General features: G+C 41.4%; 1 protein-coding gene across 1 annotated transcript; it reads right to left on the reverse strand.

Annotated features, from left to right (window-relative positions):
- Positions 1-211: 211 nt before the first annotated feature.
- On the reverse strand, positions 212-14477 carry LOC120058973 (zinc finger protein 37-like). Its single transcript, XM_039007728.1, has 2 exons — positions 14230-14477; positions 212-2407 (listed from the first exon to the last, which is right to left on the reverse strand). The coding sequence occupies exons 1-2, from the start codon at positions 14393-14395 to the stop codon at positions 1416-1418; spliced, it is 1158 nt and encodes a 385-aa protein (XP_038863656.1). The 5' UTR covers positions 14396-14477; the 3' UTR covers positions 212-1415.
- Between the last annotated feature and the right edge of the window lie 239 nt (positions 14478-14716).

Here is a 14716-nt window from a genome sequence, read left to right on the forward strand (position 1 = left end):
TCTGATTGTAATTCCCCTGTTTCAGACTCAATAGTTGCTATATCAGCTAATTATCATCGCTGCATAGCTTGTTGGCCAGTAAACGACTAGGACAATTACCATGGAATGTTGAGTCTAACTCTGTCTTATCAATAAATGAAGTTCTGCCTTGACCTTGGACAGACTAACTGCTACCTGGTCTGAAAAGAGTGTTGAGAACGCTCTAACGCAGTTAACAATAACGTCAAATACTTTATTACAGAATCGTCTCCCCTGGCAATATATAAAGTTGACAGTACCATGTAAGAGCATGATGCGCTTCCTTTGAGCCTAAAACTAAGAAAACCGGTGCAAAATTGCAGGAGATCCTCACGCAGCGGCTTACGATATTATAATATAGATGTTATTGAATTGAGACAGGAAAAACACTTGTGCACTTAAAATAGTGTGCACTCATGAGGAGTCGACTGTATATCATTAGTCCAAATTTTAAACAATATCATGAATAACTCGCATGAGGTCAAATTGGATTAAATATACTCTTGGACAGATGGAAGGACATTTTCTAGATAAAGTGGATAAATATACATTTTTAACAAATCAATAACATCAGTCACTCCATTTTCTCATCACCCTGAGAATGATATATTTTTCCCATCCAGATCTTCCTGTTTCTAATAAGGTGAAAACATCAACAGAACAGTGGATCGGTGAGATTCCCATAATAAATGCACTACTCCTGCTTCATTTCTTAATCATTTAAATCCAATCAAACTTTATGTACATAGAACATTTTACAAAAGTAAATCCATAGTGAATCTATTTCTCTAAAATACACAGCATGAATGATCCACAGTTGATTTTTATTCCCATCGCCTGACAGAACATCTTAGTCCATTTTCTTCCTTCTTTCAGTTTATCTTGTTTGTGTATGTTTTTTTTTTACATGCTTCAGTAGGTTTACCTTCTGAGTGACTCTTTTACCACAGACTGGGCAGCCATGTGATATCTCTCCTGTGTGAGTCAGTATATGCCTGGTTAGGTCCCCCTTCTTATTGAGGCTTTCCCCGCGGTCACCACAGCCAAATGATTTCTCTCCTGTGTGAGTCCGTAAATGTTTGGTTAGGTTAGGGCTCTATATCTGAAGCGTTACAGATTGCACAATATAAATGTTAAGGTAAATTCTGATTGAGCCGACGTAAGCAGTGTTTATCGTGAATACAGTCTCCGCTAACTCAGCAACATTGAAATGTAATGGCAATCACGCCGTAACGCTGAACCTCCAAAATACTGATTGAATAGAGCCCTTAGTCTTCGTAGTTAAACAATTCCAGCAGTCATCACAGATAAATGATTTCTCCCCTGTGAGTCCATATATGAATTCTCAGCTTCCCCTTACGATTGAAGCTTTTCCCGCAGTCAACACAGATAAATCTTTACTCTCCTGTGTGAGTCCGCATATGTGCAGTTAGGTGCTCCTTGCGAATGAAACCTTTACCGCAGTCGTCACAGCTAAATGGTTTCTCTCCTGTGTGAATCAGTATATGCCTCCTTAGATCCCTCTTCTGCCTGAAGCTTTTACAGCAAAAATGACAGCTAAAAGGTTTCTCTCCTGTGTGAGTCAGTATATGTCTTCCTAGGCCCCCCTTCTGATTGAAGCTCTTCCCACAGTCACCACAGCTAAATGGTTTCTCTCCTGTGTGAATACTCATGTGCCTAGACAGATGTCCTTTGTGTTTGAAGGTCTTGCCACAAAAGGGGCAGGTGCTGGGTTTCCCACCGTGACATAGTCGGGCATGGGCCTTCAGTTTACAGGTGGAGTTATACTGTTTTTTGCAGAAGTGGCATTCACTGAGTCTCTTCTTGTCGAGATTCACATGCCTCTGCAGGCCCGCTTTCAGAGGAAACGTTTTGCCACAGTCACGGCAGCGGTAAGCTTTTATAGATATGGTGCTGGGTTTGGAACAATGTTCCCCCATTGGTAGGTTCGGATCCAATGGTTGGCTGCTGTCATGTCCTAGTGGGTCGCTGCTTTTGGCTGAGCTGTGGCTGGACGCATTGTTTTGATTATCTGGAGGGTCACAGGGAATATCAAAACCCTTTAGGTGGGTCGCAGTGCCAAAATGTTTAGGATCACTCTCTCTGTTCTCCACAGTCTGGGTTTGGGGAAGAGTCACGGACCAAAGTGGGTCCTCCTGATCACATTCACTTTTCACACAGGAAGGAGTGAATTGGAACTCTATGATATCAGCCTCCAGCCCTTGAAGCTGCTCTTCCTCCTGACTGGTCCTGACTTCCTCCTGTTCCTCTTTAATCTGTGTGGGCTCGGAGTCCTCCTGCCCCAGACTGGGGCTCCACTCCTGCTCACAGTGCTGCTGCTCAGAGGGAACCTCCTCTTCAGAGACAGCGAGAGAGAGCTGCAGAGAGTCTGGAGGGAAGGAGGAGAAGTGGTTATCGACAGGTGCCTATCATAAGTATTCACCCCCCTGGATTTCTTCACAATGTAAAATTGATTTAATAGCTTTTTGTTTTTGTCAACAATCCACACAAAATATGATTTAATGTCAAATTGGAAGAACAATATATATATATTTTTTTTTTAATTAAACATATATAAATCTTTATTAGATAAATATTCACCCCCGAGCCAGTACATGTTAAAATCCCCTTTGGCAGTGATTACAGCTGTGAGTCTTTCTGGGTAAGTCTCTAAGAGCTTTACACACCTGGATTGTGCAATATTTGCCCATTATATGACAAGCCTACAGACAATTCCACAGTAACAAAATTATTACGGAGACTCCGATTTTTCACTTCAAAATGTTACCAAACAAAAACATTGATTTCAAAGTTTAACTCTATGCACAACTCTATGCAACTCTATGCACAAGGACTAATTGAAACAATTTCCACTGAACATTTTACTGTGCAGATGCAAAGTTCGGTAACAGAATTTCTGTAAAACTTCCCTCAGTTTTTTTTGTGTGACCACGTTTTCCCAAAACTCTTAAATATCTGTTCTGAATCAAGATTCAAAGATGCCTACAGCAAGAATGGAGTGTCAGCGATGACATGACACCTTGAGATTTGGAAAAAATATATATTTTGGTTATTGAACTACAGTAAGTGAAGTGGATGTAGATCCAGTAACAGAATTACGGTAACATAATTACAATTATGGGTCCCTGATCTGAACCACACAAAACTGCATAATTATGGTTATCAATACCATTATCGTCATGATGATGTATCCTGAATTGGTACACAAAAAGGTATAAATATGCAATACCCTCCGCCCACATGCAAACACAAATTTGGTTGGTAAGGACCAATCATAAATGTATATGTTTCACAAGTTTGGACATCACAGTAGAGTACAGTTCAGTAAAGTTGTGCTGTCCAAACTTGTGAAACACAGACGTCTATGATTGGCTTAGATTTGGTGTCGGTCGGTGCTCAGTGGGTGAGGATGATTGTTACAGAATATGGAAAAGTGGGTAGGTGTCAGATGGAGGGGGGGGGGGTCAGTAACTGGAGAGTATGGATGGGTATCGGTAAGATTTGAACGGTATTACTACTCTTACCGATACTGTTATCCATCCGGTATTCTTATTTTTTACGAGAAAAAAACAAATTAACATTGCTTTATTTTCTGAAATGTCAAATAAATAAAATAAACAATTATTTACAGCAAAAGAAACAGCAGTTTTTTAATAACAAATCACTATTATAGACTAATGTTGTGATGATGGTAATGTAAAACAACTGAAATAAACAATATTTTCCTGCAGAAGAAAAGACAGTGGTATAGAACAACACGGGTGGGCCATGCAGGTAGGCTGCAGAAGGACTAACAGTTCTTCTGGAGAAAGATCAACATATTTGCCTTCTCTGGCAGAAGTCGGGGCATCTCCTAGCTTATTGTGTTCCCTGAAGTTGAAAATACCCTCTCGCTAGGGGTGGAGGCGGCTTGAGCACAGAGGTAGCTTGTTGCAATGTTTGTGAGGGGCAGAGTAGCTCTCTTTTCCCACCACCACATCACAGGATCTTCAGCCATGGGGATGGGAGGCAGGCCTTTGTAGAGCTCGACCTCTAGGTCAACACGCTCAATGAGGGTGAGGGACGAGGGACGAGGTGTCCTGTTGGATCATCAACCTCAACTCCCTGTCCTCCTATGAGAACAGCTCCTCGAAGGCACTCGTTGTTTTGTACAATGGAGGGACTGCTCCATTTCCTCTCCTTCTCCTTCAGACTCCTCCTCCTGTTGCTGGTGCTCCGTGTCTGTCTGCTCCGACTCCTCTGACAGCCTTGGTGTTGCTCCTGTCACATTGGCCTCAACAGTTGCCTTCCTCAGCCTGTCCCAGGTGGCATCACTCACCGGCCTCCCTTTAAATCTGCGGTCCATTGCTGTGGCCTCATCCTGATAGCGCTCAGAGAGGTTCTCCCACACCTTCTCTTTGATGATTGCCACAAACGTATCTTCATGCTTGGGTTTGATCTGGCAACAGGTGGCATTCTTTTCACATGACACACACAGTGTGGATGTATAGAGGATCATCATGAGCTGGACAAACTCCTCAGCCTTATGGAAGTCCTCGTCCTTCAGACGGTCCAGGTTGTCCTTGGTCATTGCTTTTCGCAGTCGTGGGGTTCAAGGATGCTGCTTGGATCGCTGGATACTGCTCCATGAATCTCTCTACCATTAGCTAGAGCGAGTTCCATCTGGTCTTGACATCAAGGATGAGTGAGTGTTGCGGGAAGGCCTGAATAACAAAAAAACATACATTTAATTACCGCACAATTGAATATTGAATTAAATTGTTAAATGTGGACATTTCTAAATAATACTTTAATAGATTGAACTGGCTTCTTACCAAGGAGCTGCTGCTTTTCCTTCAAGACTGTTTTGGACATCGAGGATCTCTTGAACCACACGACCACTGCTCTGATTCAGGCTGCCCATTTAGTAGATTTTCCGCGCTGCAAGATTCAATGTGTGCGCAAAGCATCCTATTTTTAGGATGTGTAGCCTCTTGATGGCAACATCCATATTGCCAGCGGCTACAATCTTGCTCGGCTCCATCTCAAACTCTTCCAGAATGTCGGAGACCTCCTCTGCCACTACTTCGCCAGTTTGCGATTTGCACACTGCCCTGGTGGAGGACCTTCTGTTTTTACACTGCCCTGGCTTGTGTAGTGCACTGTAACAGTGAGATAGTGGTCCTGAGGCTGGTCCACTCGTCTGATGTGATGGCCAGCTTTGGCACGTCCTTCAGCTCAGTGATCACTTTTGTACACCAGACCAGGTAGGAATGAATGTGTCACTGAGGTAACTCCAGGAGGGAGGGGTATATTTGGGGGTGAGTGCCTTGCTCATCTCCTTACAGTAAAAAAATGATAGCTTTCATGTGTTGAATTATCATTATTGAATTATTGTGTATTGATGGGACTAACATACAACCCTTTTATACTCCTATAACCTAAAAATTAATACAACTCAATATATACTGACAGACTGTTACCTAAAGCCCTTGGACTCCACTGTTGCATAGGGGTGTAGGCCTTTCACTATGACCTTGGTCACGGCTAGATGGCACTCATTCACCCTCTCCTCAGTCATCCTCCCACTAGCCGCCAGTGTGAAGGGGCTTTGGGCTTGTCTTTGGCTTGGACCAGCGGTATTAGAGGGAGGAGTGGGTTGGTTCATTGTAGCTGCAACTTTAACAAAAAAGTTGCAACATCTTTAAATGGGTGATTGAATTTATGAACGCACCCATAGCCAAACAATCAGATGGCTAATGGTTCCTTTTGATCAAGAACCCATGTTTGCATAATCTAGTTAACTCTGTGTGGGCTCCAGGCTGCTAGCATACATACCTAACGTAGATCAGACAACGAGAGATGAACTACGAGCTAGGCAGTCAAACAGTTTCTCTGCCTGTACATGATGCACTTTCCATGGACAGATTGCTTGTAAGGGCGGAAACACGAGCAAAAGTCTTGTTGCATTTGTGGCAACGGACATTGTCAGCATCGACTCTGAAGTGTAACCACACTTTTAAACGTTTAGTTCACTCCGCCATCGTCCTAATTAAGAGCAGGGTCTTTCTTGGGTGTTTTCTGTAGCATGTGAGAGACAGGCTCCGCGTGAGAGAGATCTCTCTTCTGGATTGGGTATAGCGAAAATGCATCATAGACGAATGTCTTCATCTTATTGCAAATTAGAAACGGTTGGTGAGAAAATGTGCAAGATAACGTTTATGTAGAAATAAATAGGAAATGTATTTTCTTAATTTCTCCAGTACCAAAAGCAGAACTGATAACGTCAGAGCTTATCGATATTACGGTCTTTCATAATTTAGCCCCGGGGCCCGTTTAATACTGGGTATCCGTACCCATCCTTACTGGAGAGAGAGAAGATAGAGTGTGAGGGGATCTCCAGACTGTTTTCACAGTCTTGCTTTGACCACCAGATGTCAGAATGAGAAAGAAAACAGTTATGAGCTGAAGATAACAGTATGCCAGTGGAAAGGATGATAGTAGCAGGTGAACCAATTCTGGTTTGTGACTACTATGATTTCTCATTGAAGCCAATTCAATTGGAAAATGGTTGAAAATGTATATGTGTCTTAAATTTCAAAAAAGAAATATAGACTTCATTTGATATGCTCCTATGAACTAAACATGTTGGTGCTCATGGGTCCTTTTACATGGAAATGCCCATGCCCACAACATGATGCAGCCACCACTGTGCTTGAAAATATGAAGAGTGGTACTCAGTGATGTGTTGTGTTGGATTTGCCCCAAACAAAACGCTTTGTATTCAGGACAAAAAGTTAATTCCTTTGCCACATTCTTTGCAGTATTACTTTAATGCATTGTTGCAAACAGGATGCATGTTTTGGAATATTTGTATTCTGTACAGGCTTCCTTCTTTTCACTCGATCAATAAGGTTAGTAGTGTGGTGTAACTACAATGTTGATGAGCCATCCACAGTTCTCCTATCACAGCCTTTCAACTCTGTTTTAAAATGACCATTGACCTCATGGTAAAATTCCTGTTTCCTTCCTCTCTGGCAAGGATACCTGCTTTTTTTGTAGTGACTGTGTGTATTGATACACCATCCAAAGCCACATTTTATAAGCCTAAAAATAACTAAGAATTTAAGCATATGTACTTTGGTTGGTGCCCATATTGTTCCTGTTTACCAATACCTGGGCATCTGGATAGAAGAAAAGCTGTCTTTTAAAAAAAGCATATTGATGAGTTAGTTAAGAACCCGAGTATAAAAAATGACTTATTTTATAGAAATAGGTCCTGCCTCTCGCTAAATAGGAGGGAGCAGATTATTCAGTCGACGTTCCTACCGGCCCTAGACTATGGCGACATCATCTATACGAGCGCAGCTGCCGCTTCATTAAAGCCGTTAGATGCCATTTATCATAGCGCACTGAAATTTTATACGGGCAACGGTCTCACTGCATTCTCTACCAGAAAGTTGGTTGGCCCTCTTTAATACATGGCTATGTCTTCATTTCAACCCTTTTACAAAAAGTCCCACTGCACCTAACATCATAACTACACTTTAGACATACGAGTTAGCCAGCCCTGAGACCGGGTGTGGTAAGTCTAGAAATTCCCTTTGGTCTCTACTGAGTTAGGTAAATCAGCTTATTTGTGGAACAATCTTAAATGTGATGTTCTGGTGCCTCTAGGTCAACTTAGAAAGCTGATGGAGGACCTTATTACTGATGCATGGGTTTGTTCTTTAAGACCTTGTTTTTCTTTCTGCTTGCATTTTGCATTTCTATTTTGATGTGTGTAATTTCTGTAATTCAAGGCTCATCTATAAAAATAGACATTGGTCTCAGTATGACTCCCTAATAAAATAAAGGTTAAATAAATGTAAAATGATTAATATCTTCATGCTCAAAGGAATACTCAGTGTCCGCGTTTTACATGTTTACCAATATACTAAATCGGTGCCCTTCTTTGCAAGGTATGGAAAAGCTCCCTGGTCTTTGATTTCATCTGTGCTTGAAATCCACTACATGACTGAGGGACCTTACAGATAACTGTATGTGTGGGGTACAGAGATGGGGTAGTCATTTAAAAATCATGTTAACATCTATTATTGCTACTTATTATGTCCATGCTACTTATTATGTGATTTGGTGAGCTTTTTTTTTTTATATATATATATATATAAGATCTTTTTTCTTACATTTGTAAACATTTATAGAATTCTTTTCACTTTGACATTGTGGAGTATTTTGTGTAGATCAGTGACAAAATCTATTTCAAATCCAATTTGGGTTGAATAGTTATAATAGGCAGACTGTATACATTGACATGCCATATCAAAATGCTTTTTATGACAAACTATACTCCTATTTTAAATATACACATATGAATCTCTTTTTGCTTCAGTTGTTCATTTCATCTTGTAGGCTACACATTCACAACTAACAGCTGACTTGGTGTATAGACGGGTTGGTTGTTTAGCAACAAAACCGACAGGGTTGGCTTTGATTGTTGACACCATTTAACTATTTTGTCTCCAATGTTTACTGAAAACATAAATACATTTCCACAATGAGCACTTGTTGTCTCTCAAACACATCGTTACAGATGTTGGTTAGCTAGCTAGCAAATTTGACATATCAGTCAAAACAAGAGTTGGTATCAAGAACAAGATAAACTAGCTGAAACGAGCCACCTACGATTCCTCACACGGCAGCTTCTTGTCATTTGGCGGATTCGACTATGCTGAGCCACAGGGGCACCAGTCTATGGCCCTGGTGACATGAACCGGCAAAAGCGGTGAGGGAGGAGCGCCCTTCTCAAATGAACAGCAATCTGCACCGCTTGGTCATGTTGTCAACAAGGCAGCATGGTGCATCGTCCAGAAACATACAACATCTCTTTTCCATCTGTCCATATGTTTCCATGTTCAAACTACTCTCAAAATTACAATTGTTCATAGAGAAACAACAATATTGGATGTTCTGAACCCATGTCAATGGTTAAATCACATCAGAATATATATTTTCTTTTTAGGTTTGGAAGAACAAATTGATTATTGACTGTAATTCCCCTTTAATTGTGCATCTAGCGAGAGAGGAACATGCAGGTCTGGCTATGGTTCTGTACTGCTGCTGCTCATTTCATGGAAAAGTCTGCAAATAACAAATAATAGATGCAAATGATATACAGGTAAGCCTATTTTGCAGTTAACATTTAATTGAGAAGGTTTTGGGGAAGGTATTTCTGTCAACCCACAAGATGCTTATATCAACTGGCTACACACGGATTGATAGACAAACACGCACCACAGACAGAGTGGCAATATTGCTGGAAATTAATTGGCAGATAGGTTTGTGTTTCTAAGCCAATAGTGGCTAACCAGGGGTGGGATAATGTCAATGTTCAATGTTGTGTTGATTAGATAGTAGCTGGGAGCTTGCGGTGTCAGATACTTGTGAGATTTGTTTATGACAGTTTGCAATGGCACACATGAAAAATTGCATATTTAAGTGATAACGCCCAAGAAGCCAGTGTTTGGAGGATATACTGGCACGGGTGTTGGCAAATCGTGCCAATATATCCCCCAAATACCGTCTTCTCGGGCATTACCAACATATTCAAATAACGATTGACATTTTCACAAAAAATATATATATAGTCCAAACTAGGGTTGCACATTTTGGGGAATATTCAGAGGTAGAAACTTTCTGTGAGAATTAACGGGAATATATGAAATGTATATTAATACCATTTAAATGTAGATGTTTTTGCATTGGATATATTTACCATATATGGAGACGGTAAAAGGTTTGTTTCTTAGACATAATTGCAAATGATTAAATCCTCCAATAGAAATAAAAATGACTAGTTTCAAATTGAACTTTAATTAAATGAGTTGACTCTTCACATGGGATGATTTCACTGAACAACAAAAGAAAGGGGACATTGAATGATCCCCAATGATCCATCGCATCGCCCAAAAACGTTTTAAACAAACATCTGTAAAATGATAGTGTAGAAACTAAAGCTTTGGTTGTCTTCCTCTAAGGCTTCCATGTCTTCTCCCTGGACCTCCTCAATGTCCACCTCTTGAACATCAGACTCTGAGGCCTCATCTTCACTGTCACTTTCCAACCTTGTTGAGGGTGGCTTGTTGTCAGGTTCAAAAAGCCTCAAATTTGCCCGGATGGACACCAACTTTTCAACCCTTGTATTGGTCAGCCTGTTGTGTGCTTTGGTGTGTGTGTTCCCAAACAAGGACCAGTTGCGCTCTGAGGCGGCTGATGTTGGTGGGATTTGGAGGATGATGAAGGCAACAGGGGAAAGAGTCTCAGATCCACAAAGTCCCTTCCACCAGGTGGCTGATGAGATATGTTGGCACGACTACCATATTGCATCTCCATCCCAAAGCCCTTGCTTGGAAGAGCACTTTACCAGACTGCCAAGAACCTTGCCCTCATCCAGGCCACGGTGGCGAGACCCGGTAGTGATGACACCATAGACCGTGTTGATCTCTGTACCAGACAGGATGCTCTTGCCAGGACACCTGGGGACCAACATGTACGCTGCGGCGTGTATGGGCAGTTTCCTCTGCTTGTAACAGTGAAGTGGGCAGGGAAATATGGATTTCTTCTCTTACATCTGCAAGCAGAATCTGAACATCAGACAGGATGGCATTGTCTCCCTCAATCAGTGCAATTGCTACTGCTATAGGTTTCAGGCGTTTCAGGTTGCTTACCACTCTCTCCCAAAATACATAATCCAGGAGGATCCTCTTGATGGGGCTGTCCATATCGGCAGACTGTGATATGGCCATTCCTTGAAGAGACTCCTTCCCCTCCAGGAGACTGTCAAACATGATGACAACACCACCCCAACGGGTGTTGCTGGGAAGCTTCAATGTGGTGCTCTTATTCTTCTCACTTTGCTTGGTGAGGTAGATTGTTGCTATAACTTGACGACCCTTCACATACCTAACCATTTCCTTGGCTCTCTTGTAGAGTGCATCCATTGTTTTCAGTGACATGATATCCTTGAGGAGCAGATTCAATGCATGAGCAGCACAGCCAATGGGTGTGATGTGAGGGTAGGACTCCTCCACTTTAGACCAAGCAGCATTCATGTTCGCAGAATTGTCTGTCACCAGTGCAAATACCTTCTGTGGTCCAAGGTCATTGATGACTACCTTCAGCTCATCTGCAATATTGAGATTGGTGTGTCTGTTGTCCCTTGTGTCTGTGCTCTTGTAGAATACTGGTTGAGGGGTGGAGATGATGTAGTTAATTATTCCTTGCCCACGAACATTCGACCACCCATCAGAGATGATTGCAATAGTCTGCTTTCTCTATGATTTGCTTGACCTTCACTAGAACTCTGTTGAACTCTGCATCCAGCAAATGAGTAGATAAAGCATGTCAGGTTGGAGGGGTGTATGCTGGGCGAAGAACATTCAGAAATCTCTTCCAATACACATTGCCTGTGAGCATCAGAGGTGAACCAGTTGCATACACAGCTCGAGCAAGACATTTATCAGCTTTCTTCAATTGAGTCAAAGAAAATTCTGATTCCAGGAGGACCATGAGCTGTTGCTATCGATAAGGTGTCTGATTCATCATTTTCACCTCGAATAGAAGTAGAGGGACTTTTGTCAGAGGTTGCTTGCGCTGATGGAACTTTATGCACTTGGCCAGAAGATTCTGCATCTTTGTCATTCTTCACATATGATTCAGCACAGTATTTGCAAATGTACACAGCTTTTCCTTCTACATTAGCTGCAGTGAAATGTCTCCACACATCAGATAGTGCCCGTGGTATTTTCCTGTAAAGATTAGACAATTATTATTTTTTAAATAAATAAATACAATTCCATGTACAGATAAATAGTTAAGCAGTTATATTAAACAACTCCTTTGTAAGATACATGTTTTAAATAAAACATGTATGGAAACAGGTGAATTAACACTCCTCGGTTAGCAGGCTCAAGCAAGCTAAAACCCACATGGTAGCAAAAACCAACTAGCAGAAATGATTTAAACACACTTTGCTGTAGGCTACTATTTACTAGTTAACAAAAAATAATGTCACCCCACCTAGTATCTCAACTTACCAGAAAGCATGTAGTCCTTGGCTCAGACAGTGTCGTAGTGAGGGCTCAATAGCATCTCATTAGTGTGCAAGATCTTGAGAATCAGCTGTACATGTGATGGAAGAATGCACTGTGCATGCAGAGGGTTGCAATTCCATTGAATTGTGGATAGTTTAACCAAAATATGCCACAAGACCTAGAATTGCCTTATGTGTATCCCACAGAAAAGGTTCACTGTTATAAGCTAACGTTTTTGATGAATTTAAGCAAAATTCCCAGGCTTAACTCCCCATGTAAATTTTTCGGAAAGTTTCCAACCCTTTGCAACCCTAGTCCCGACACAAATCTAGGGTTGCTACACAAGCCGGCTGGTCATTCTATCGGTTGCCAGAGATGCGACCCAGTCGTTCAGTCTAAATGTTCCATTGCCATATTGGCTGGAAACGTTCTTATCCCCTTGCTTGCTAGCTAGCCACCTAGGGCTAACTTACAGTCACATCAAACCATGCAGCCAGAATAACAGCAGCAGCTGCATTTGGTTAAGATGTTTTCTAGTGACTTTTATTTGGACACATCCATAACAATGAGCTAATGAGGTGATATTTCGCCTGGCATAGAAAATATGCTCTCTCGTCAGGACAATGTTTTTCAGAAGAGCTAGCCAACAACACAGTTAATACAATCACTTCAAACTGAAGCTGGAAAGACTGCAAATTAGCGGCACTTTGTTTCGTTTTACCTGTTTTCTATTGATAGTTCTTTGTATATATCCATGAAATTATACTGATTCATGATTTCGACTGGCTGAGAAAAGCTGCCTGCCTGTCTCATCCCGACACCATTACTATGGGACAGCTGGAGATCGAATCTGAATATTGAAACAATGTTGCAAATGTCGGAGAGACAGACAGCAAGGTTTATAGAAATCTCCGCTGTTGAAAATAAAATGTTAGTCTAAAGGAAATGTGAGATGATGTCTAGATGCTTTTATAGTGGAGATCAAGTTTATAAATTGCCTGGCTGGGCTGATGAGACAGTGGATTAAGCAGTCATATGGACCAGAGTAAATAGGCATTTTAATGTCATAGATTTAGCTGGATGGTAACTTGTGCAATAGACACCGGCTGGACACCGTCAGGTTAAGAGCTTCAAGTTCCTTGGTGTCCACATCACCAACGAACTAACATGGTCCAAGCACACCAAGACAGTCGTGAAGAGGGCACGACAAAACCTATTCCCCCTCAGGAGACTGAAAAGATTTGGCATGGGTCCTCAGATCCTCAAAGGGTTCTATAGCTACACCATCGAGAGCATCCTGACTGGTTGCATCACTGCCTGGTATGGCAACTGCTCGGCCTCCGACTGCAAGACACTACAGAAGGGAGTGCGAACGGCCCAGTACATCACTGGTGGCAAGATTCCTGCCATCCAGGACCTCTATACCAGGCGGTGTCATAGGAAGGCCCTAAAAATTGTCAAAAAATTGTCAAAGACTCCAGCCACCCTAGTCATAGACTGTCCTCTCTGCTACCGCACAGCAAGTGGTACTGGAGAGCCACGTCTAGGTCCAAGAGGCTTCTAAACAGCTTCTACCCCCAAGCCATAAGACTCCTGAACACAAATGGCTACCTAGACACCCCCCCCCTCCCCTTTTACACTGCTGCTACTCTCTGTTGTTATCATCATCTATGCATAGTCACTTTAATAACTCTACCTACCTGCATGTACATATTACCTCAACTAACCAGTGCCTCTGCACATTGACTCTGGACCGGTACCCCCCTGTATATAGTCTCGCTATTGTTATTTTACTGCTACTCTTTAATTACTTGTTACTTTTATTTCTTATTATTATCTGTATTTTTTAAAACTGCATTGTTGGTTAGGGGCTCGTAAGTAAGCATTTCACTGTAAGGTCTACACCTGTTGTATTCGGCGTATGTGACTAATAAAATTTGATTGGAATGTGATTTTATGCTATCAGCATTCAGAATCAGATCCATCGTTGTATAAAGAAAAACAAATGGATAACATTAATTAGCTAAAAACAATGTCAATTGTTGTGATCTCTATTTGCCTAAACAGTATGCGAATTTAGTAGAACTATAGGTAACTATCAGTATATCTACATACGAACCTGTTGTGCAGAGTTTTATCTCCGGTGTAATCCGCAGCAGTACACGAAGCCGATGATTCTCCTCCTGATACTCCACTACCGTTTTCTCAACGGCCCCGAAAATCTCCGCCGCAGCCGCAGTTAAGCGCTCATTTAAAAACACACGCAAAAAATCTAGTTTAGACATTTTCAGTCGAAAGAGAGTTGGGTAGCCTCTTCAGTTAAGTCACTTGATCTTTCTTTAACCCTAACAAGGTATGCAAAATCAAACCGACGGTGAAGCGGGCAAGAATAACTAAGTACTTCCGGTTCACCGATTTTTGAAATCCTTCAGGATAACAGTCCCATTCTGTACATTTTGTAAATGTATAATTATGGTAAAAATTATGGAAAATGTGCACAATTATCAATATATTTCATACTAGTTATCATACAAATAATAATTACAAGTATTTTTAAAAGATATTGTCATTTTTTTCTGTAAAAAAATATTTACACCTGAATGGTC

Source organism: Salvelinus namaycush, chromosome 14 (genome assembly GCF_016432855.1).
Source record: "Salvelinus namaycush isolate Seneca chromosome 14, SaNama_1.0, whole genome shotgun sequence".
Classification (NCBI taxonomy): domain Eukaryota; kingdom Metazoa; phylum Chordata; class Actinopteri; order Salmoniformes; family Salmonidae; genus Salvelinus; species Salvelinus namaycush.

Excerpts from the sequence above, each read along its gene's own strand:
- LOC120058973 (XM_039007728.1), bottom strand. The coding sequence starts at position 14,395 with ATGTCTAAACTAGATTTTTTGCGTGTGTTTTTAAATGAGCGCTTAACT. Across the intron at positions 2,408-14,229 it reads GATAAAACTCTGCACAACAG|ACTCTCTGCAGCTCTCTCTC; the intron begins GTTCGTATGTAG and ends CCTTCCCTCCAG.